This window comes from Petromyzon marinus, chromosome 6, assembly GCF_048934315.1.
Source record: "Petromyzon marinus isolate PM22_M1 ecotype Great Lakes invasive population chromosome 6, UKy_Petmar_22M1.pri1.0, whole genome shotgun sequence".
In the NCBI taxonomy this organism is placed as follows: domain Eukaryota; kingdom Metazoa; phylum Chordata; class Hyperoartia; order Petromyzontiformes; family Petromyzontidae; genus Petromyzon; species Petromyzon marinus.
Window position 1 is genome coordinate 2,409,217 of NC_133672.1, and position 25,897 is coordinate 2,435,113.

General features: G+C 49.0%; 1 protein-coding gene across 4 annotated transcripts in view; it reads left to right on the forward strand.

Moving 5' to 3' along the window:
* The window catches only part of KIAA0586 (KIAA0586 ortholog), a 194,526-nt gene that overhangs the window by 28,802 nt on the left and 139,827 nt on the right, over positions 1-25,897 (forward strand). For all 4 annotated transcript variants that reach the window (XM_076063801.1, XM_032948384.2, XM_076063819.1 and 1 more), the window contains exon 10: positions 4,409-4,535. In XM_076063801.1, the coding sequence (XP_075919916.1) occupies positions 4,409-4,535 (127 nt within the window). The remainder of the gene's footprint in view (positions 1-4,408; positions 4,536-25,897) is intronic.

Genomic DNA, 25,897 nt, shown 5'->3' on the forward strand with positions numbered 1-25,897 from the left:
TTTTGCCACCATTTTTTTCTTCCACAAATTCTCCATGGTGCCACGCACCGAGACTTCGAGGCCAGCCTGGTTGTGTCGAGGCCTGCGATGGCCTCGCGTGAACGGGGTCAGCCATAGAGGGATGCCTGCTGGGGCCATGCTTTTGCGCCTGGCTCTCGCAAATCCAACGGCAGCCCGAGCCGTTCCCTCGGCACGTCCGTCCATATTGTCTTGGACCCGTCGCCAGGAGACCGGGCGGACGGTTTCATCGCAACACCCCGCGGCTCGGGTGGCCGGCGATGGCCTACGTGTGTTCTGCCCAGTCCCGGTAGCGTGGCCTGGGAGAGGCGGGGATGTGCGTGACCAGCATCACCCTGCTACTCACAGTCCCCATCCGCTTACGGTTTTACGCATCGTGCGAGCTTGCACGCGGGTTTCACGACAGTCGTGTTCGCGGAGGGCGAGAGCTGGCAGAGGTCGGTGGGTGAAAATAAGCGTGAAATTACCGCGTCTCGTCCGCGTGTATTTCACGTTGCCGTATTTGTTATTCATGCCGGCCAAATGGTGTAGCAGGGTGTTTTATAAACATGAGCAAAGTATGGCCAAGCGTTTTTAACAAGGCTGTTCCTCACTGTCAGCGCTTCGTTGATTGTCGTCATCCCCCTCCCCCGCAGTCTGCGATTATAGACTGATGCATAGAGAAGTGCCGCATTGAGTATCGTCTTCACCATTAACTTGAAAGTGGTTGTGTATTGTAAATGTGTGTTCAATCTTTCTGTTTACGTTTTGTATGTGCACTACTATATTGTCATAATGTTACATCCGTCTACATAATAATAAAAACATTGAAAGCCTGGTTAAGTTTGCCAGTAAACATACATGCAGCTTTTACAATCTAATTAGGCCATTAAACTTAGATTAAAACACACTTTGAAAAAAAGATAGAGAATAAACTTCAAACAAATATTACTTGAAAGGAACAGCAGCATTAACGAAGGCTATTAAAAGGCAGGAGACCCGTGGCTGGCACAGTTTGTGGTGCCCAGAGGGCCCACTCATAATGACCTGGGTGGAGCAGTTTCCGCGTTTTGAGTTTGGGATGAAAAGTGCCCTATTTTGGTCGTTGTAAAACATGTGGCTGGCACCGCAGTGTTGTGATTTGCTTAAATATTTCCAGGACGCATGCGCGTGCACGTGTTTAAGCAGCCTCGTGGTGTGCGTGTTATCTCGATGATCGGCTCTCTCCTCGGTCATTTTTTGCGTTGTTGCTCGGACTTTTTTTTACGGTCTGGTCTTCTCCTTCCCCCCACTGTGTTACTGGACTCTGCCGGTATGCGTAACCCGATCGCGGTCCACCTGTGCACTCTCATGTTCTGCTCCTTTGTTCGCCTTTATGTGTGGCATTGCGCGCTCGTTCCGCCCTGCCGACGGCCACCGTCGCCCCGAGCAACGCGCCGGCTCCTTGATGTTTTTTTTATGCGTCGTCACCGACCCACGGGACACCACGTGTGCGCGCCGTGTGCCACACCACCGCCGCGAGACATTAAGACGTCGGCTCGTTGCTCACTCGTTTATTCATCTCGCCTTTTTTTTTTAAATGTGACACCGTTGAAGATGACTTTGATTGTAGGTGGACGGTGGCTCAGGGGCCCGAAGCATTGAGCTGACAACTCGGAGATCCTGGGTTTGAATCTGGGCAGCCTCCCCGTGGTTATACCGGCTTCTCACGTGTAACGAGTTGACGATCTTGGCCCGGTCACCAATGACCGTACAATTAAAAAAACTATCGCTTTAAATTAGATGTTTCACTTTGTTTGGATAATTCCAACTCTGAGACTTACATTTTCTCAGTTTCATTGACATGGGACAAACACATATCAGGGCATATAAAAGGTGTGTCCCTCATATAGATAAACAGGCCTGTTGAAGTGATCTCATCAGTAATTCTGTGACGTCATCTTCTGTGGCAGCTCTCTCACACGGTGATGCACTGCTCGCTTCAGAGTTCCAAATGGACATTTCTTCATCTCATGAGACAACACTGAGAGCACAATTTGAATGTCATAAAAAGAGAAATAACGATAGATTAAAAAAATAGAGTTAATCAGGTCACATCTGTTGCGGTGTTCCACAGGGAATGTTCGGGAATGTGCGGTGGTTCTTCTCTTTTCATATCGTATGAGCAGTCGCTCGGTCAGGACACACATCGGGGCACGGCCCCTCACATCGGGGGCAAGGTTCCCCTCACCCCGGTGACCTGAGTGACACTTCCAGGAGAGCGGGTGGTGGGGTGAGGGGACCGGCAGCACAATCCCTTCAAGGAAAACGCTATCGCGCTAAGTTGTCAGCAATATGTTGTTTCTCACGTGTCGCATGGTTGGTTTTAGCCACAGTCACGGCTCGCGGTAGCCCGGATTAGACGAGAGCTTTGCGTCCGCTGTATTGTCTGCGACGAGCTGGACGGATATGAACGGGCCCGATGTCCAAAGAACGATGTGTGTAGCGATACAGCTTCTAGGAAAAAAGTGGCGTGTGACCTGAGAGAGGCTAGTAGATTTGTGTGCGGGTCCACGTATTTTGTACGGATACACGACCACATCCTACACGTATCCTGCGGTATGATAGGCATACATTTCCTGTGTTGTGTGTGCGCGTGGCCCAAAACAGTACATGCTACTCTGATTATCGTCACGCTAACGGTAAAAAAACGCATTATTTCTGCCCGTTGAAAAATCACATTCCTAAAATGAAAAGTGTTTATTGTAGAAGGTTATATATCGGCAGAGTTTAGTGAATCGGTTTCTAGACTTTTTTTCTAGCGGGGAAAAGTGTGGGAACCGTGACACACTCCTTTGTGGTTTCCCAGAATTGAAAAGTGGTCCACACTGAGACTGCATTGGAAGTGTCATAACCGACTGAAGCAGTGCGAGACTGTTACGTATGAACAGTTTCACAAATTAAGCAACCTCGCATCACAGTCAACATCCCACAATGATCGTAATAATCCATAATAAACCACAATTTCTAAATCGTGCTTATAATGCATGATAAAAACATGGGGTGTCATTTTGGACTCAATTATCTTGGGGATATCTTATTGGTTTGATACTTGCACAAAAATGAATGCACCATCCCCATCTCAGCGTGGTTTGCATGAGCACGTCTGACACCATGGTATATTAATAGCATTTCTCCTCTTTGTCAATGAAGGTGGACACGTTTATCTCTTTGAATTACCTTCCTAATTGTTTGACGTACGACGAACCGGTCCACTTCACAGTCATTCTCATGATTACCCCCAACTTTAAAGTCGCTTGAATGTAAATTTCAAATCGTGGATCTGCCCATATGTTGTATAATAATTCTAATATTATTTTACAGCTCCATGTCAATCCACTGCTGGAACTGGTGGAACTGGTGTGTCTGTCATGGTTTGTTTGACTATACTTCACCGCTTTGGTCGGTGTGGGTTTGTTGAAGTGGGGGGGGGGGAACCAGAAATAGTTCAGATATTGCTCACCACTAACGTTAGGCCGGAAATCGTCGCTGGGTTCCACTAACCACTGCGGCACTGCTCCGCATACTATATATAGCATAATACATCTATGCACGCGATGGTCCTTTCAAGTGGGCACGCAGAGTCGAGTAGATACAGTTTCGTGGCGCACGTGTTTTTGCGCAAATTGCCCGCGTTGCCATTAGTATCGTGCGCATAGGGCCCCCCTACGCTGGCGCACGCGTGTTTGACCCAATGCGGCGTGTGAAAAAACAGTTGAGAGCGAAGCTCGGTTGCGGTTTCCTCGCAAGTGTTGCTGTTGTCATTCGACCGTAGACCGTCGCCAAGGCAGGCGAGGGAACTCTCTAAACGTGTGGCAGCCGATGCACGAACACCCAAGCCCATGTCCCGCGTATTTGTTTTTTAGCGCGTCGTGGGAAGGCAGCACGCCAGGCTGATCTCAGGTTTGGTGCAACGCTCGGTGGGGCCGTGCAACACACGGGTGCGATGTGCCAGAGCCCAGCTCGGCTTGTGCCGGATATTCACTCATGGAAAGTCAGGAGCCTGGCAGGAGGGAGAGGATGTGTAAAATGTTGTTTATCGCATCGTCAAAATAAAGCCTCATGTCATGGAGGAAAGCCAGAGTTTGCGTTTTTCAATGACACACATGGTGGCTGTGGTGGGAGGGAAGGGTGAGTGCGTTGGGTAGGGTTGGGGCTCGTGGAATGAACTTGAAGGAAACTTTCTATCACCGTGCTGTTTTCCTTGCTTAATCTCTTTCCCACGCCACAGTATTTAAAAAGCACACAATAATACTTGGGATTCCATCATCAGCCAATGTAAAAATGGTCTCATGGTTTTTATTTTTTGTTCGTCGGGCGGTGTTGTGTTTTTCTTCCAATTAAGTTCTGCTTCATGTCGCTTGTTTTTCAGGAAATGGGAAATTTCTGCGAGAGGACACGTTGAGTAAACAGGAAGGGCACAGGGGGAGCACGGCACCCCCACGGAGCTCTGCGGCCGAGGTCCCCGCGGTGGCGCCCAGCTGGACGGCCAGACCCAGGTACGGCGGCGGCGGAAAGACGCCCCCTCCCACAATCGAGCACAGGCTTGGCTGGCGCGTGGTTGTGCCTGTGCGGAAGACAATGGGTCATGTTTGTGGGTTTAAAAGATGGGCGAGGCTGCATTTGCGCACTTGGGAGCGTTGCTCTGTGTCATTTCACAACCTTGGGACCGAACGTGTGAATTTTTGGAACAAGAGGAAGTCGCCCAGCCAAAATATATTTTATTGTGCCTGCTGTAAATCACTGTACCGCTAGCAGCCATTGGACCGTGCTTCAGGCTTGAACTGTGCTCGCTTTTTAAGATGGTGCGTTTTTTTTCTTTATTCCCACCATAAATGTCAGACTCCAATCCCCAAAACGTCTGGTGTACCAAAAACATTCTCTGCTCCTTAACAATACAAAATAAAAAAACATATTCTTGTGTTTGTAATGTAGGGTATGCAGCAGTACCAAGCAATCTTTGTGAGAGATCTTCACTTCTTCGGGGATGAGAAATTAACCAGAATTAGGCAAGGTCATTGAAACAGGTATCTGAATATAGGGCAAGCCGTGTCTGCCTGAAAGAAACGGGAGCCATTTATACTGGCGCGTCATGGGCATTGACACGTGCGGCGGTTCCGTGACTTATCCTTGACCTTGCCCACACTTCGATCGCTGGCTCCATTGGAGCCGAAAGCCCGTATGTTTGAACGCTCTGACCTGGTGCGATCGGACGGCCTTCGGTCTGCGCTGGAGTCGGATATTCTGTTCATTGAACCGCTCGCACAAACAACCGGAATGCCCTGGTCTGGCACACACGTGTGAGTGTGCGTGTCGGCCAAGGCACGAATGTATGCCTGCATCCTCTTATTTCCAGTTAAGCTAGGCACACGCAGGGAGTCCTATGAAGAGTGCTCCTCCTCTATGCCCATGGGCAAGTTCCTGGCTCAAATTCACACCAACCTATCCAATCCCACTCCCCAGTCGAGCACAGTGTGTCCTTGAAATGCTGGGCAAATGCAGGGGCAAGATGCCTCGGTATATCTATTTTGTTAATAAAACCCTGTTATTTCCATGGAGACCAACGTTTAACCTATTCACAGCTTGTTATGTTATTTATATTGCTTTTTATATTGTTTAATGCAATATAAAAGAAAGGTTAAAACATCATGGCTTCCACCGGAAAAGCACAAGCCAATTCTGGAACACACAATCCAGTGCAACCATGGTATCTCGTAGAGTACAGTTCTCAAGTGAGTGCCTGGCACGCGATGTTTCTGCATGGAGACCCACCTAACAAGTCACCATCGCATTGTGCACTTGCCTTTTTGAGCTTTATGAGTGTGTTTTCGTTTTACATTTTATGGGTGGCCAAAAAAATACCCCGTTATTAAATGTGGGTCACGGTTTATTTGCTCACGTTTTTGCAATAATACACTTCTTTGGCATGTACCTACGCATATATGCAACAACAGCCGCCATTCGCCACTAAGTGGCGGTGACGTCACTACGGCGCTTTTTCCAGGCCAGGTGCACTCCGAGGCCACGTGAAGTGTCGAAGGCACGCATATATGCAAGCCTTAACAGACTGTTAGGGAAAGTGCTGTTGGCGAGCACCTATGAAGGCCGGCACGGCACATGAGGGGCTGGGTGGCCAGCACCACGCTCGACCGCCTTTGTCTCCCCAGTGGCAATGTTTACACACCACACCATGTACTTATTTGAGGACGAATCGACCTTGGGGAGACCCAGGACCGGTTCAGATAATCGTCACTGGTGTTGGCCATGAGTGGCAATCGAACTCCGGTCGCCGGGTTCATAGCGCAGCGAGCTAACCGCTACACTACTGCTCCTCATCGCATATATGCACACAGGCACAATTGAACATAAATACACACGTGTGTTCCATGAGACTGTCTCATCGGTTAGCCGTGGGCTATGCGTAGACGTGCGTCATGAAGGTGCGCGCACAAAACAGCTGCTGAGTCGGAGTCGTATAACACGTCCAAACATTGAACATTCTCAGTCAGGGTTGAGCAATGATTACAACTGACAATTTTGTACAAATGCTTTAAAAGTTGCGCAATAAGGTCACGAAGTTAAGGTGCGCATGTATCTTTGTCTTGTGTGTGTGCATTCTTGGGCTACGCCCGAGCTAGAACTTTGAATGACGTCTAACATGACCATTTGTTTGTCAGGTTCAACCAGGTAAGACAAATGCCCGAATGCACATGTTGCTCCCCGTGAGGTGTCTGCTGTATGTGCCGAACATCGGTTGCGTCTGGAAATTTCTGGCTTGAGTCGCACTGGCTCGCACTCAAGCCTTTCGAGTTGGGTGGATTTTTACACTTTTGAAGGTTAGGGCAAATTCCTACCAGGTACGGGCATGCAAATGATATGCAAACCATGTACAGTGTGTGTATGTGTGTGGGAGAGAACATTTTTTTGTATTTTTACAAAGTGAGAATTAAAAGGAAAAAAAAAACTTTCCCCGCCTCTCATGTCCTGCGATTCTGAGAGAGGCAGTTTGCATTTCTGACGAAATGTTTGGTCTGACTCATCCTTCATCTTACGTGAAGTGTATGCCTACATGCATGTATGCCTTACAACGTTGGCAAAAAAAAAACTAACTAACGGTGCAGTGACTTGCATTGGATCGTTACTCACCGACTTCGCTATGCACAATGACTTAATGAATGGGTGCTTTTGTCATTCAATTTGCATAGTTATTATTATTGTGCAGTAGCCGTGAACTCAGGTAGGAGACAATCCAGCTGCGTCTGTGTTGCGTGTGTGCCGTGGGCAGCTGACGCTTGCACCGACCACGTGCGAGAGAGTCGGGGCGATGGCCGCGTGGGCGACGTCCCTGGCCACGCGTTGGTTGGGCTGCAGCGGCACAGCGGTTTGCCACCAAACGGTGTGCTGCGAAGGTCACGTAATTTGTTTTGAGACCGAGAGAGGAAATTTGGCAAAGGTGGTGGAAGTCACACCCAACTCTGGGCTTATTTCGAAATCTCAGTCCCCGTGTTAATGACATTACAATCGATTTTAACAATGTACTATATTCAGGTGTAAAGCGGTTGGTGTAAGTGTGGTTTATTTGTAGTGTACGTTAAATCCTGTGATTTAAAAAAATATATATATAATGTCCTTGTATGTGTATCGTTTATTTGTTTTTGATTGTATGTCACGACAATTCTGCATCAATCAATGGTTATAATCTGCACCCAGATGTATTGACACATTATAATTGTTTCTTTTGGAAACTAGCACTGTCCCAATTTTTTTTCATTTTCAGAGACACTCCATTATAACAACTGCACTTCCGTGTGAATGCATTGTGCTAGTGTATGCATGGGTATTTATAGTTTGGGCTTAAACGCCGACGTCATTGCCACGTGCATATTTCCCCATGAGGTTCAGTTTTCGCACAAACATTGCGTTTTTGGGAAGTGACGGTGTGTCAATGGTGACATAAATATTCTCGTGTGGAGCATTTAAAACATCCTCTGGCCCGTTGCTCATTGTAACGCTTTTAGTCTCTGTGGGAGATGCTTGGACGTCGCGACTCACGACGAGCCGCTGCCCCGACCTCGTTGTGGAGTCGCAGCATGGTCGCAGGCTGCTCGCATCCGCAGCCTTTCTCTCCCCGTGACTAAGGCCCTCTGGGGGAGAGGGGTGCTCCCGCGGGAGGGCGGCGCGACAGCTGACTCACCAGGCTCTGCCGATTTTATTCCGTCTCGTTATCTGCAGCGCCGTGAGGCCCGCATAGGAAGTCCCCCCCCCCGTGCCACGTGGTTTCTGCGCGTGTGAAGCTGTGGCTAGGGGTAAGGCAAATAAAGGAAAACGCAATGCATTGTTTTCCTTTTTACTGGTTTTTACATGGCAATTTTAACCCGGGACGTAGCGCGTGCTTTTTTAAAGAGTCCAACCGTGTGGAGCACTGCAGTGAGCGGAGGTTCAACCTCGCGCTGCTATCACACCGTGGTGGTGCAAAGCTGTAGTGGACCATGTAGAGATGATGCTTGCAAGAGGCCACCTGCAGAGCACAGGATGGCTGTAAATGGGCTGCATACAAAGTACGTGTATAATCTATCTGTGTGGGGTTTGAGTATTTTCCCATACGCGTGGGTTTCTTATGATAATACGGTGGCCTTCCACGTGCAAAAACGCTAAACAAGGTGGTCGCCAAAACAATTCCAAGCAGGAGCCGCCTGGAGAAAAAAATTACTTCAGAAGGCCTGATGAGACTTATTTCTGAAACCTGCTGCATTGCGATGTGTGGCCCATTCCACGAATTAGCACGGTTGGCTAGGTACGGTGCGAAAGAAGTTCGACATATATACAATGGGGTGTTTTGGTAAATTTTGAGAACCAATGATGCTTTGATGGAGAAATAAGGTATTGTTATCATTGTTCTCAAAACAATAAACACATAGCAGGAATCTGGAGGCGTCTCCTCCGGAAAATAATACGGCACTGAAGAACCCGCCACGCTGGCAGGGCCCGCTGAGAGAGATCTGACCTTCGCTGTGCGTGCGTTCGTAAGCGTTCACGCGTTTTGTCGGTGAGAGCCGTCGGCAGGGTGGCGGGCACCCGTTGATGGATTGGCAAACAAAAAAAAGTACACGCTTGGCAAGCACTGAAGTCTGCGCAGGAAAAGTGAAGAGTGGCTCTAGAGGGGGTGCGCGCCAGCCGCCCAACACTTAAGGTCCTTGTATCATAAAAAATACCAAAAAAATCCCCCCCCCCCCCATAACAAGCGAAAATGCAGGACGTGGCGATTTTTGCGAACAATTGTCCGATCCCGGTTACGAGGAGACGGTCGTGACCGCTGGCGTGTCACCTTCAGCCGGTTGTGCAAGCCGCTTGCCAGGCGAGAAAAGTCGTCGGTGGGTACACGAGGCCCCACCGCGCCCCATCCACTGGGTTAGGCGAACTTTTACCGCGGCTGTAAAACCTCAGATTGCGCATTGTGTTTTTCCCCGCCCTTGCACTCCGGCATCCTCCGCACAGCGCTCGCGGTTTTATTTCCAACACGGCGGCCACGTCTTTGCCCCCCACAAAACGGGAATGTAATCATTTACATGTCGCGTGTGCGTTTTCGTGGCTTTTTTCATCCCAATTTAAAGGCGTAATTTTTATTTATTTATTTCTAAGAGCCGTGCCAAATTCCTTGAACTGCTGCTTTTGAAGGCTTTGACTGAATGCGTCGATTGTTCGTATTGTGCACGTGGTTTTAATTAGTTATGTTTGACAAATAAAAGGCAGTTTTCTTTTCGCATGCAAAGCAGATTTTTGTTGTTGATGGATGCGGCGTCGCTGTCCAATGGATGGTGCGTGTCAGGCCGAGACGCACGGATGAAACATCACTGGCCCATTCATGCTGGCCGGTCGTGCCAGTGACACATTGCATAAACCAGTGAATCTAGCATAAGCGCCTAATGGCATCGAAAACATGCAAAACATTCCACTTTAAAATTTAAATGAAAAGAACTTCGCACCGCCGTCGTTAATACTCCAATTCCCCGGGATTTACCTCCAGCGCAAGTGACAGATTGGAGTCTGGTTGCTCAGTATTGGAAACGTTCCTTATTTATTTTAATGACTTGTGGAATGGTGGTGGGTGGTTGGTGGTGGTGTGTACTCCGTGTTGAAGCCATCTCTCCGGTACAGAGTTGTGTAATCGCTGACCCCGGTGTAACCTCAAACACGGGGCCCCATTCCCCAGCAGAGAGGCAAAGCGGGTTGAAAATATCTCTTGATAGGAAGAACAAACGCCGCTCTCTCTCCCTCTCATTTTGTTGTCGCGCACGGCGGCCGCGGCGGGCCCGTTATTATTTATTTATTTATGTTCCGGGGCTGCCGTTGCCATGGCGGCTGTGACGTGGCTCGGCAGGCGGCTCGGTGAAAGCCGAGGCGTGGGGTGGGGGGGAGAAGCCCCCTCGATTCGTGCGCCCGCGACGGTTACACACACATACACATACATACTCACACACACTCACACACATATACACGCACTCACACACATATACACGCACTCACACATACACACATATACACGCTCGCACACATACACACACTCACGCACACACACACACATACACACGCATACACACACACTCACGCATACACATACATTCAACTAACATGCATATATACACACACATACACACACTCACACGCACTCACGCACATACACACACATACACGCACACGCACTCACACACATACACACACATACACACGCATATACGCGCATACACACACTCGCACTCACACACACGCACTCACACACACGCACTCACACATACACACACACATACACACTCGCACGCACTCACACGCACTCACACACACTCATACACGCACGCACTCACACGCACTCACACACACTCAAAACAAAGTTCCCCCGTATAGCCTTAACACACTGTAGGGGCATGTGCTGTTAGCGAGCACACTCACACACACTCACGCACACGCATACACACACTCGCACTCACACACACTCGCACACAAAAATTGACTTGGCTGCCTGCCAGGATGTCTGGCGCAAGGAGCCCGCAACAGACGCGCGGACACACGCACGCACGCCGCTGTGTGTGTGTGTGAACACGCACGCACGCACTCGTCATGTGCATTCTCTCGGCTTGCTCCCCACCCTCACTCTCTCTGTGCTCTCCCCCTCCCACACACACACACGCGCATGCACGTACACAAAGCTCCGGCTGTGTGAAATGAGGATCTGGCGGAGCGCCAGGCGCAGAGCTTTTGCAAAACAACAAGAGCCGTCTCATGCATTTTTGGCAGCTCCAACCGGAGCTTGGAAAGGCTGGGGGGAGGGAGGTGGGCACAGAGGGCAGTGGTGTAACGGGGGGTGGGGGGGGGTGTTATGGGTGTAGGCTGGAGTTGGCCAATGGAGACCGGGGTTCGTGGGCAGTCGGGATGGCGGTGGCGATATGGGGTGAGGAGCGTGCGTGCCTGTGCCCGGGGGGGTGGTGGTGGTGGTGGGTAAGCGGGGAGTGAAGGGGCAGCGGCGGTAGCGGCGGCGGGGGGGGGTCCTGTGGCTCGCATGGCTTGCAAGGGGTGGGGTGGAGTTGGAAAAAAAGAGGGCCTTGTTTTTCTGTAGTTTGCCGCAGCTCTCAGTGTCCCATGTGACTGGCCGCTTGCCTGCCGTGGCTTTGATGTTTGCAGGCCTGCAGAAAGCTTTCCTTGCCAGCCTTATTCTTCCTCTTCTGCTTTCTGGGGCGGTTGACATTTTTGGAGATGCAGTTCGGAAACTTGTTCGTTTGGCCGGTGCGCGCTATTTGTGTGTCGCAATCACAGCCCCTCTCCCGGGGGGAGGGGGATGGAGGGATTTCATTCTGGTTTTGTTGACAGTTGTGTGTAATCTTTCCAACTCAATCCAGCCGACATTGACGATTACAAAAAAGAAACTCGCGTGGAAATCTGCGACTACTTACGCTCCATGTCTTATTGAACAACCGCATGTGAGAAAATTACCGTTTCGAATGTGCTTTGCAAACCACTAACAGTTTTCGTTAATGGAAAACTCTGACGTTAATGATCAGTCCGCTGCTCTACACGGTTGTTTTTTTTTCTAGGAAAAGCCAGCTTGGGGTTGCCTTAGCCATCGTACAAAAAAACCTTACATTTACCCTCTCAAAGTTTCTGCGTAACCAGCTGACTTTATATTTAAATAAACGATTGCCGTGAAACGAGTGAGTCTTTTTCAACTCAAAGTTGCCGCGACATGATGATAAATTAGTAATTATCTTGAAAATTGATCCCGAGCAAACGACGATTCCTAATTCATAAAATCAATAATTTAAAAAAAACGGACGCGGGATAATTTACTGAGCAGCAGCAGCCCTGCTTGGTTGGCGGTGGGGTTGGGGAGGTCGACCCACCGCTCCGTGGGCCATCAGGGCCCACGTCACCTGCTTGGGCCACGCTCAAGCCACCGGAGATGGTTGCAGTTTCGCAAACGCGCGCGTTATTTGTCCACGGACGGGCACGCACGCCGAGTTCTCTGGCATCGACCGCGTGTGCACGCTCGCCTTGCCTCCCCCGCCTGCCCGCTCGCTCGCTCGCTTGGCAGGAAATTGCATCTGGCTCCGATTCAGGCACGATGAGTTGGCTGTGGCTCTCCCGCTGCGAGTGTGGGAGCTGGAGAGAGAGAGGGGGGGGGGTGGAAGGGAGGTGAGGGATGGAGAGGTGGAGGAGGCGAGGGGAAAGAGGGAGGGAAGGATCGAGCTAAGGGGACTGAGAGAGAGAGAGACCCCGAACAGGATTGTTAATGGGAACGGCGCGAGGCTGTGTTGTGAGAGTCGGTGCCGTGCCAGACAAATTACGCTGCTACGGTAATGAGCGAGAAGCAGGAGCGCTTCAAAGATCAGCGTGGCGCTTTTCGCCGTACGTGCTGGCACGCACAGCGGGTGCCACTGTAGATGTCGCTCTTATTAGGAAAATGAAAAGGAAAAGATGAGCTACCTAACAATTTTTGATGTGGCAAACAAAAAAAGGTGCAGGAGCCGCTAATTGCATCTGATCGTATAATGCAACAAAAAAAGAGATACATCTGCAAATAAAAACCCCGATGTCGCGTATTATATATATTTTTTTCTCGAGTATCCATAGAAACGTTTACCTGTGTTGCTGCGTTCACGGCGGGAGGAATGGGGGGAATGTGCGTCGTGGATTAGCAGCACATTTACCAGGCACTGCAGAATATATCATTGTGTGTTAGCTCTAAAGAGATCGTGTGTACTTTCGGTCGGTTAAAAAAGGAAACGCTTTAATGTAATCGAGCGCATTGTTGGTTCGTCATAGAGCATTTGAACAAGTAGCATTAAACTTGAGCATGCTCGGTGAGCTTCTTAATAGCATGGTTTTTGGGAGAAAAAAATAAAGGCAGTGAATTATAAAATTAGGAAATAAAAGACAGCAAGACACTACAACTGGTTTGTGCTTTTTTTATTGTAAGCATCACCGGGATGGAGACGCAGTGTGCGTGCGGGAGTGTGGCGCGCGGGAGTGTTGTGGTTCACCCCCCCAAGCCCCCTCCCCCGGGTGTGCCTGGCGCAGTGAGCTGAATGAATGAGGTCTCTCCGAGGCAGCGCCCACATTGAATCTGTCAGCCACGCCTGACCTCAGCACTCTCTGGAAAATCCAGGCCGGCTCATCCTTTCCACGAACACGGCAGCCTGAGAAATTGAGCCGCCCTCCCCTATTGGAATTGGCCCGGCGCTCCGAAGGTTTCTATAGCCCGGCTGCGCCTGGGTTAATTACGTGCGCTTATGCGTCAAATGGGCACCCGACCCACCCACCCATCGTCCAGCCACTGCTGTTCGTTCCTCCGATTAGCACGGTTGGCTATATACGGTGCGAAAGAAGTTCAAAAAATGTGTTGAACCGCAACCCGTCTGCTTGTCCGTGTGTAGGCCTGCTCACTACGACGTTTCAGATCGTTTCACAGGCCATTCATTGTTCACACTCGACCTCAGCTTTCTCGTGCCTATCTTCATTCGTGGCATAATCGCAATCTGGATAATGTTAATTTCACCACCCTCGCGTTTGCGTGAACGTTGCCTACAAAGTTTGCGATTGCTACTAGCCCAGGGCGCTGGAAGTTATTTTTGTGACTAAGCATTTACAATGTAAATTTTTTGCACTCATTCTTCAATTAGCTTACATTTGTCAAACTCGGTCCCCTGCTGCCTTCAAAGTTAAGCGTCTGTGGGTTAAAACAATTCATGATTAATCTCATGCGTGATGCTCAGCTGTTTACGGCTTGTGTCTGCGGCTTTCGAAGGCCGCTTTGCGCTGGCGAATCGGTGCTTCATTACATTGCACGCATTCCATGTAGCGTACAGACCCCGAGTGTGGCTTACCTCTGAACGCGCTGCTGTCGACCCATCAATCTTATTGCACACCTGGACAGTTTGTGGTAATATGCACATGCATACACACACACGCACGTGCGCGCTATTGTTTGTTTATGATTTTTGCCTCATTTTCTCAGCAGATTACGTCCACTTTGAACGCAGCTTTAGAATCCATAAGAGGTTTTTGGGTCCGATCGCATACATATAAATGTGTATCATTAAACCTGCCACCACCCGACACGGCCAGTCAGCATTCCTGAGAATGTTACAGCGTTGACCTGAACACCTCAGCCAAGTGTCAGTGATTTTAAATGTAGCAAAAATTGACGTTTCATTGATGTTTTCGAGGCCCCTTTCCTCCACGGGCATCCTAGAGCCCTGTCAGGTTTTAAACTCGGCAACCCGTTGGGCCATTTTCTCTTAAAAGTGTCTGGGCCTGCTTCATTCGTTTGCCCATCCGCATGCGAACAGGCAGCATGTGCATTCAGCAAAACAGCCGTGTAAATGGGGGGGGGGGGGTGGGAACAGCGCAGGACGGTGGTCGTTGCGGGACAATGCCCCCACCGTGCACAGAACACATGGGAGAGACGACGATGGCGAGATTTGTTATGCCTTGTAACAAAACAACGGAAAGCAATCGAGGAGTGACTCAATGCTGCGTGCGCTGTGACGAGGTGCATGCGGAGAGCTGGGGCTTGTGTACACGGTGATCCACATATGTCTTGTGATCCCCCCAATTAATTGACCCCCCCCTAACATTTTGTTCCCTCTGCATATCCATTTCGGTTTTAAATAAACCTTGCTTTAAAAAAATTAAGCTCAATGGGGGGGTCACAAGACATCTGGACCCTGTACATCTGGTTCAAAGTGCCGTGGAAATTTGCTGTTAATTCCACGCAGTGTTGAGTGCTGACCCGCCCTTACTGGACATTGTGAAAAAGAGCTTCATAGCTCATCGAATTCCTCCAGTCTAAATAAATATTCTGATTCAGTGTGCCCATTCAGTTTGCCAACATGTATCGGAGTGGTGGTATTACTTCCCCACCACAACTCTTTTGGGCAAATGAATGAGGATGGCGTGATTTAGTCGTGCCAGCCCATTAAATGTGCTGAGAGTATATCCACGGGCGTGCTCTCTGCGGGGATTTCCAATGTGCACATAATTGCCGTGTCTCTCTCTCTTGCATAATTATTTGGCCCAGCTCAGAATAAAGAGGTCTGATGAATCTTTATGCAGTGAAATGAAGATAACTGGTAATTTTCACAATTAATGCACGATCCAAGCGCGAGCTGCACAGGCCGATATTACATCGCCATTCGGACACAGCTGCCACTGGAACATTAGCATTCATGTATTTATGGATTTCACTCGCACACTGTATCGTGCAGTGTTGATGCTCAATGCCGTTTCATATTTCACCATCTATCCTATAAGGAGGCTCGTGATGGAATAAAAAAAATACAGAACATTCAAATTAATTGTTTAAAAAAAACCTAAACAATCCACGTTATTTGTTGCATCAACGTGTAAAGTTGCAATTCATTTTTCAAATCTCCGTAGGTGCGTTTTTCTTCCACACTTTACTTTTTCAGTCAAGTGGAAGCTGTAATCATGTTTTTTTAAATAACAAGAATTTTGAACCTGGGTCAGACCAAGGGCGGTGTGATGGATCGTTTTTAATCACTCCTCACACCCAAAGTGTTACGCACGTGTGATGTAAAATACTGGTTGTGCACCCGGCGCGCAGTGATTGTACAATACAGCGGCGCCCCTTTAACTTGGGCAAAATAAACCCCAACGTGCGGGGCTAGGCTCAGGCACAAACCGGCGCGGATTGCGCCTGCCATTAATGGGCACGCGGTTGACGATTATGTTATGGTACGGCGTGTCCCCGGCGAGCTGCGACTTGCACTGCGGGTTGGGCCCCCATAGGCCTGAGCCCCCTAACATCTTCTCTGCAAGACACCGACAATTAAATTGCCAGAGCCCGTCCTCGCATTCTCATCTACCGGTTTATTTCCTGCCCCAGCCCCCTCCTCTCTCAGCCACACCTTGGCTTTGAGCATTTGCAAAGACTCGCCGCAAAGTTTCCATGCGCCGGCTTGCCCGCTTGTCATGAGTCACCGCAGCGTTACTTAATTACAATAGGCCGCGACGGACCCCGAGGTATGAAGGAATCCGAGTTTGGCGGGGCAGGACCCAGCCCGCCCGTCCACCCACCTGCCCCCCATTGGCCTCGTGACACACCTGTGAGCGGAGCATGATCATCGTCTGGGTGACGCCCCTGCCATTGATGCCTCTTTATCACCTCTTGCCAGAGGGGCTGGGTAGGTAGGTGGGGGAGTGTTTTGGGGAAAGAGCGTTGTGGCGAGGAGTTGAGGTTTGAAGTGAGATGGTTGTGGGCTAGAATGCAGCACTGAAGGGGTGAGGTGGTGGTGGTGGTAGTAGGGCTGGGGGGGGGGATGTTATGAAAACAATCCGTGCGGAATTTCTTCGGACAGCTGGTTGTGGGAGTGCGTGGACTGGCATGGACGTCGAGTTGAGTGAGGAGCTGTCGACCCGGTTGACGTCACTTGCGGCCCTGATCTCAAGCGAACATTGCTCACATTTTGTTTTCAGTGCGAAGCTCCTGCGCTTCCTTGTGTTTGCATTAAAACCCTGTTTACATTCCTGCAAGTGTTATTCATAGCCAAAAACAGCATTACGCCATCCGTTTTATCTAGCATGGTTGGTCGGGTGACATCAGCCCGATTGTTTCTTGCATGCCAAGATCGACATTTATGTGTAGAGTCAGCATCTGCGAGTCAACGCTGTGGCGCTTATGAAATACAGTAGGGTGGTTTTTTTATTACTCTGCCAGCGGTATTGCAGGAGGATGTGTCAGTTTGGTTGGGTGTAGCTGTGACACGGAAGCCGTGACGTGAAATGTGTAAAATCATAAGGCAGTGGACACACTGCATTGGTTATAATTTATATTAACAACGTGTGCTCTTGGTTAGTCGGTCTGCCTATTTCTCTCCTTTTGCCTGCTTAAGTCTGTCGATTAATTTCATCCAAGTTAGTCTCCACTCGCGTTTACATTCCTGCATCTGTAACTGTCAATTATTTGTCCATTCGAGATGTGTCTGTAGGGCCTTATGAGGTTAAGCAAAAAGACCGTCTATCAGATAGTGAGCTCCATGACAGATAAGAGCGAGCACGGGGTGTTGACACTTTAGCTCGCTTTAACTAGTTCTACTTCCAGAAACCAGACAGGAGGATATTCAAGGTCATGTTATGCAGAAATCCCAAAGGCAAGAAGAGAGAGCGGGGCATTCCATCACGTGCGAGAGAGGTTCTTGTCAAGGGAATTTTAAGAAACGGAGGCTCATCTCTTCATGCCCTTTAGACAAAAAGAATTCCTCATAGAATAACAGTTGGCAGAGTTTAATCTTGGTTTACTGTTCGTCTCGGGCAGACTCAAATCTGTAAAGAGAAATGATTGAGATTGTGTCGGGGGTCGTGCGTATATGCAAGGTGGAAGCTCTCTGCCGGCATTGACTTGAGCACAATATGGAGGGATGACCATGACCGTTTTTATCAAGCAGCCCAATAGTATTAAGTCACCTATTAACACTGGTGTAGTCAAAGAGTGAACATAGACAGCCGAGCACCATATGTCTCTGTGACCCTTAACTCTGTCAAGGTTAGGGTCACAAAATTCACTGCATTTGAGTCTCAAAGTCCTTCCAGTCAGCTCGGCTTGGCTGATCAGAGAGGAACACTGCCAGTTGATTTGTCAGTGCTTGTGTGCACTGGCGAGGTGTCAGAAAGTACATTGGGTCTGACAGAAGAGTCACTTGCACACAGCTTTGGGTTGCACAGTTGCAGCGACATGCGGACCACCGATTAAGTTTCGTCGCTCGGTTCCAGCAGTCGCGGAAATAGCCGCACACTAATCCAAAGACACATGGGGCAATTTTGTGGCAATCAGCAGCTCATGAAATGTTTGAGCAGAGATTTCACCGAGTTACATCAACCTGCTTGCCCCAATCCTTGGTCAATTATCTGCGATATCACCATGTCAGGATACAAGGCACAATTTGGAAGCGATTGCACTAATTCCTGCGCGAGGTCCCACGTCAAAGCACAATCGATTGCACCAAATTGGCGCAGTGTATCTTAACCCTCGCCTCCTCGCTCTGGTTGGGGGTTCTTGGTAGCTTGTGATACTTTGCCCTGGTCCCGCTGCAAATGGGTGCCACGGTGCCAAGATGTTAACTACTTGGCCTGGTATACAGGAGGTTGTGGGTACGATCCCGACCCTTGACGCCTTTATATTTGGAGTTTGCATGTTTTCCCCGTGGTTGCGTGTATTTTTCTCTGGGTCCTCCGGTTTTTTCGTCCACATTTAGAAACGTGCATTTACAGTATTCAGCTGCTATATATTTCCACATGATAAGCCACTTCGTTGAGCTATCGTTTGTGGCCAGGTCGCTTCTGAAAAAGAGTTAAGTGGGCCTTACCTGGTAAAATAAAAAAATGTTTAGTTTTAGTTTTAAATGAGGTCACGGCGTTAAAGGTGCGCTGTTGCAAATACTGTATCCTAATTAATGTTTTGGCAGAGTGAAGGGTCATCCCGTTTCTGCTCTGCGTAAGGCATGCTCGTCTCGCTCGCTTGCCTTTTGACAAAGTTTACTTAAATGGCCCTTGTCTGAATGTAAACAACATGGGGCGCATTAAGCACGTGTAGTCCCCCCGGTGTCCAGCCAAGCATCTCAGCAGCCTCTTGATTTATTCCAAACTTGTAACTCGCAGTAGGACGAAGGCATGAGCGTTGGAGCAGAGTTTGCAGCAGGGGTGTCTCTGGCTTTGGAAAGTTGGTGGGGAGGAGATACTTAAAGCCCCCTTTGTATATCATTTCACGCTTACCGGCCCAAAGTGAAAGGCACCACCACTGACTGCTATTGCATGGGATTTGGCTGGTGTGTGCTGGGCGCACGGGCGTGCACTCGTGTTGTAAAGGGCCATTAATGGTTCCCCACCATCGCGGCAGTAATTAATTAGAAGCACTGAACTTGTCACTCGGTGGGGAACCTATTCATTAAAGGTTTTTTTTTTATGGTGACCACCAGTCACTACCGTGCATCCCGTTTTCTGCCTTGATGGATCGTGGGGAAAACCCTGGAGAAGGCCCTGGAAGAGGGATAGAAGTCCCCCAAATTTTAAACAGGAGTTGCGTATCAAACTCATTCAGAGTTCGTTTTATTACATTAACGTGCACGTGAAACGTATATCCTGCAACACACGTAACGGCTCATTATTTACGTGGTGCATTTGAAAGAGTTACTTGAAATGTGATTGGGGAAATGCGTGGTAGCCAAATTGACTACAGCCTCTGTGGGTTTCTTCCTGGGGCTGCAAGTAATCAGTTGTGTTTGTTCAGGAATGAGTTAAATATGGCTGAGCTTAGGTCAAAGAACACAACGTCCTGCCACTGATAATGGCGATGTGGCCTTGAAGCTTGGACTCATCCAAACAGTGGGACTGTAAAAATGTGTCCCATAAACTTCATGGAAACCAACCTTTCTGCAGCGAACAAGCAAATAAGAAAGGCGTTTGTGTTTGTGAACATTTGGTAAGAGTTATAAGTATGTGAGCGGTTTAAAAGTTCTCGTGACTGAGCAGGCCAACATGTTCAAAGGTTTGTGTGTGGCAAAACAGTTGGAAAATACATATCGGTGTGTGCGCCATGCAGATCACCAAGGATGTTTAAGCAGCCCTGGTTTTGAGAAGTGCAAACGCTTGAGCTGAACCCGGGGTAGGGACCGAAGCAGTTCTTTGTTGTGAAGATTTGTGAGTCACCAAGGCGACCTCGGCTTTGTGTCTTAAGAAATTATGGGTGTGCTTCGTGACACCATAGCACGTGAACGCAACGATATACGCCGCACAAATGTGTACAGTATTTACATTTTTCGCTCGTTCTCTTTCAAGCCGCATAGTTTCAGTGCGTCGGCAAACCCGATAAATCTGTTGGGCAGGTGGGTGGAGGGCAAAGACTATTACATGGGAACCTTGTATCTTGTAATATTGTACGGTCTTTGGCTGAGTGGCATTCAGTGGTTGGTGCGTCACCCTGCACAGAAAGCCACGTGTTTGGTGTGTGACCTCAGAAGAGCAATAGCAGGTTTTTTTTTACAACGGTTGGAAGGAAAGATAAGCAGACTGTGCACACAGTGAAGTAACGATCTCTGGCAGGAGGGGAACAAAGCGCTGTTTACCAACAGGGAATGGCGTAACGCTCTTTTTTTCTGCCCTTGCGCAAGCAGTCCCCACCCCATGCTGGCCGCTACTCGCGACGATGTCAGCTTGCCGCGAAGAGCGCCGCCTCTGTCCTGGGTGTTGGTGAGCGGGCCGCAACGTGGTGTGTAAGGCCGTGGTGTGTAAGGCCGTGGGTGTGCGCATGCCCCCACCGATGCGCGTCTGCGGTCACCGTAAAAAAAAATGTTGCGCCATTGCAGCCTTACCAATGCAGCAGTAGCTCCACGTGTTTCTTTGACTGCGACCGCCACTCGGTTCGAGCAACGAACGTTTTCTTTCGTCAACTCGGTGAGCGAGGGAGGTATGGAGGTGGTGGTGTTGTCGCACAGCAAATATTTGGAATTGGCATGGTTAACGCTCGATGTGCACGGTGTAAGCGTGGGCGTCAGCTTGCCACTTAGCGCATGCTCGCTTGTATGTGTAGGTGGACAGGATGTTGTTGGCCTACCAATGCCGAGTCCGAGAGGGGGTTGCCCCCACGTACATGTGGGTTTTCTCTGGGCTGTGTGGTTTCCTTCCACGCAACATAATACTTAAGGATTGACCAAATATCGCAAGCTTGGGCCTTTTTAAAAATTTTTTATATATCTTTATGTTCAGACTTCCCTGACTAAATAGAGGAAGGAGTGTGTGCGTGTGTACAGTGCTGCCGCGTAAGCCCTTTGCGTAGAGCTATGAAAGTTTAGTTTTGGCCAAGACTGCCACAGGGCATGGCAATCACATTCGTTATTTAAGCCAGGTGAGATACCGCTGGGACAACGACATCTCTTTTACAAAGTGAGACCTTGAGAATCCAACGCAGAAAAACGGGTTCATCGCGTAGTAAATTAACCACGATTGCCACTATTTCACCTCAACAGCACTTGTGTACAGTAATACAAATTGGTTTATGTTTTAATGTCTAAAATATGTTATATCTACACATGCGAAGTATAGTCGAAATCTTGAGAGACGTATGAAAAAAATTGGCAGAAAAATAAAATATCCACATTTATATTTTCTATGTAATTACCCAGAGTTGAATGCTATATAGAGTATTGTTATTACTTAACGCTGAGCCTAAAGGTGTGTGCAGAAAAGTTTATCCGTTTGAAAACTAGCGTTGACCCCTACATGTGTTCTTAAAGAACAGAGTTTGATTCCTGGCCACACACAAACAATTGGAGTCGGTATCTGTGGCCGATTGCGTAAACGCTCGAAGGGCAAATTACCCTGCTCAGTTTGTTCCGTGAGCCTCTGTGTACGGTGGAAAATATCACTCGATGTGTTTTTGTTACAAGTGGCCACTGGTGTAATACTCCACTGGGCCCAGGAAGATTAAATTTAGTACCTGGCAACTAGTGCGTCGCCAAAAGTCGGCTGTGGGGTGCTTACCCCTTGTGACCTTAATAGGCGCTCACCAGGAGAACCTTCCACTGCAGTGCAACTCAGCTAAGAAGTGGAACGGGGCCCATTTTTATATGTCCGGGTTCATCCGGTTCAGTCAAGTTTAAAACACTGCGCGAATTATCCCATAATTTCTAAATCTCATAATAGCAAATGATTATAAATACATAACACGGTTACGCATGTGGGTGACTTGCTTAGTCAAACCCGCAAAAGTAATCGGATCCTTAAAACGGCTTCGAAATTCTCCTGGGTCATTCTGGGAAAAAATAAGATGTAGTGAACTTGAGCGTGGGAGTTTTTTTTAAAATCTGCTTCAGTTTAGACTCGTGAGCGCTCTCACAGAAAAAAACATTTAAGGGGGACTGTAAGGATTAATGAATGACTTAAAATCGTGACCCCCAGTGGTACCCCAGACCCCCTCCCTCCTGCAGCTTTCCGAGCGGTTTCTGGAACACGCTTCCTCCGACTCGCTCGCAACCCTATTTATAATGCGGCCGGCATTCGTGATTGCACACGGGTGCTTGTGTGTGTGTGTGTTCACTCACTCTCGGATCGTACTTCTAACGCACGCAAACTTAACAGAAGTAGGCTTCACGGAATCCCGAGGCAACAACATTCCACAGTGCCCTCCAAGCTCCACTGGAGCTAATATTAAGCAAGAGGTGTGGCCCTCTCGGTTTTTTTCTCTCTCCTCGGTGAGGATGGGACAAGGCGGCTGCAGCAACGCTTACGGCCGCTCTCAAATATTGACGCCCGGGCCACAACGTTAAAACGCAATGTCTCAATTGTACGTCGTTCTGCCAACTGGTAGCGATGGCATATTAAAATAAACCCGACGCAGACGGCAGCTTTCCTGTCTCGTTCTCTGCGTGTCCGTGCTTGCAGCAGTGCGTGCGCACGGATGCTTGCTAATGCACCACACCACGTGTTCGAAGCTGCAAAAGCAAGGGGTGTGTGTGGGTCTTGTATTTTTTTGTTGTCCGCCGTGGACTGGAGAGCATTAGTTCACTTCCTCCTTTCTCTCAAGAAAACCGCATGCTGATCTGATGCAACTCTGGACAAGATCGAGTGGGGAAGGCGGGGGGGTTGGCGGTGTACTAACGGGAGGGAGGGTGGTGGACGGGGGGGGGGATTGTAACGTGGGGCCGTCGAGGGGGGGGGGGTTCTCTGAGCTCGGCTCCTTTTGCAAGCGGCCCGCAATAACAGGAAGCGTGAGTCATGGGGGCCCTCGGTGCTGTGGATGGAGCTGCCTACTGTTGGCTCCGTTCTCTCACCCTTCCCCCTCCCCACAGCCATCCATCCCACCACTCCTGACCGCCATCCTCAGCTCTCTCTAGAGGCTGAGGCAGCGGGGGCAGGGCTGGGGCGATGGGCGGGGATCGTCTGCTGTCATTACCTTGCCACGCCACGTAGCCACGGTCTGTGCTTATTCAAGGACAACGCCTCGATTCACAAACGGCTAAAAGCTCCTTATTCAACACGTGTGTTAGTGCATAAGCACGCCATCGCTACCACCACGGAAATCAGTGTTCGTGCGTGCACAGGACAGTGTATGTGTGCATTAGTGTGCATTTTTTTTTATCAACGGGGTTTATTTATAAAGCTACTTGCTAAATAAAACCGAGCCGTGTGTACGTCTGTGTATAATTGGTACATGTATGTCCTGATAAAGTTGCACACGCGTCCGAGTAAACATTGCACGACCCGTTTCAGCTTATTCTTAAGCACCATATTTAAAATTTTTCAAAAGCATGAGTTCATATCTTGAATAATTATTGTGCACTTCTCAACACTTTTATCCATCGCCCACATACACAATGAATCTACTTGGCTGGAATCAAGTTAAATAAATGGCATTCATTCATTGCTTGATTTTACCCGTCATTTTCTGAGCTGGTAAAAATAACGAGTGGCCTCTGTACCTTTGCAAAGAAGTTGCTGCTCAATCCGAAGCATACAAAATAAGATAACTTTTATCCACTGTGCGTGACACGAAAGCGAGCGATGACATTGCAGGAGAGCGGTCGTAGCCGCAAAAGCACCAACCCGCCCTCACCCACCCGGCTCTGGAGTGAAGAATATCGCTGTGCCATGCGGCACGTGCTTCTCGAAGTGAGGAGGGAAGCAACGAGGGCGCCCGGTGCACACAACGCTTGGCACGCAGGCTTGCACCGCCAGCGGTGCAAGCTTGCGCCACGTCATTGCTTGGTGTCGCTGACTGTGCACTGTGACCCCCCCCCCACTGCCCGTACCCCCGCCGGGCCCAAAGGGGTCCCGAGGACACGGGGAGATGCAAAGTGCGCGGGGTTCATGGGGGACACGGTGAAGCTCGCTCTCCATCGCTCGCTATCTCCGTCCCCATCGTTAGCTCGCTCTAAACGTTGGACGCGTGTTTTGAGGAACAGGCACTGCCCGCTTGTTTACTAATGGCTTGATGGGTACGTGCAATCTCTGCGCTCTTTGCTTTATCAAAGGGTACCTGTTTGCTTGCGGTTCAGTCACGGTGCAGCAGACTGTATACAGTGTGCAGAATTTGAAGGTCATCTGAGTGACGGCACAGGCTGCTGGGAATTTTGTTTTAGCATGGCGCACCACGAAGGCATGTTCCGGCATTACAGTTACGTTGCACAATAAAACATGTTCTATTTTTCTCTCCTCCTGTAAATGCGTAATGAATTGAAATAGTTTTTCTCCACGCCACGCAGTTGTGTCCTGGCAGTAGCAGCAAAAATAGCAATGTTGTGATTGTATTTGGTACCACATGTATAATTATTTTAAGGAATAGATTGTGACCACCACTGCTGGAGTTGACAGTACGTGATCGATCAGTCACTAACAATTGTACCTATACGATACGGTTCTGTCAGCTTTGCAGAATATTAATTACTTGTTGCTGTGTTTCAATTCAAGGCAAAATGCTTGTGTACTGGAGATGGCTTGACTGGTAATCTGTAAGATATTTTCACTGTATTTGATTAATTTGAATTTGTCTTCAGTTTGATTTTCACAAGACGAAATGTTGCAGCTCTAATTACACCTCATAACCCCCCAGGCACAAAATGCTGTCCCGGTACACTTCATACAGTGTCTACCTTGGGCAAAGGTGTGCTGTGTGACACTCACTGTCAAGTCAATTTATTGTTGGGTAACATGTGGTGCCCTTCTGGCACAAATATGCCACCACAAATGGGCCATCACATCATTCAAGATAAAAATAAGAAGAATTCTATAGTTACAGAAACAGAATTAAAAGGAAGTTGTGGCTGTGTTATGGAGATGAGTTGGGTGCTCAAGAGGTAGTGTCACATGGCACTCTGGTGTCTGTTGGGAGTGGCACTTTACAGGCACACAAAGATCAAGATCCCACATGTAGCCACATAGACTGTTGGAGAAAATGCTGTTGTCAAGGACTTGTTAAGGCCAGCACAGCACACCGAGGGGTTTGGTGTGGCAAGAACTACACGTGGCCGCCTTTGTCTCCCCAGTTCTGATGTTACTGCACCAGATGATACTAATTTCAAGGGTGAGCCTATCTAGAAGAGGCCCAGGATCAATCGTTATATCACTCGCCACTAATTTGAGCGTGTGGCTGGGAAATTAACTGAGGCATCTGGGCTCGTAATGCAAGTCACGAACCACCATTCCCGGGGCGCTAACCACTCTGCTACCGTTCCACACACGCACGGACGCACACACGCATGTGTACACGCACTGTTTGAGAAGAATGAAAGCCATGGATACACGCGCACACACAACTCGACAACAAGACTGGGCCTTACAATGCCGAGCGGCTTTACAAATCCTC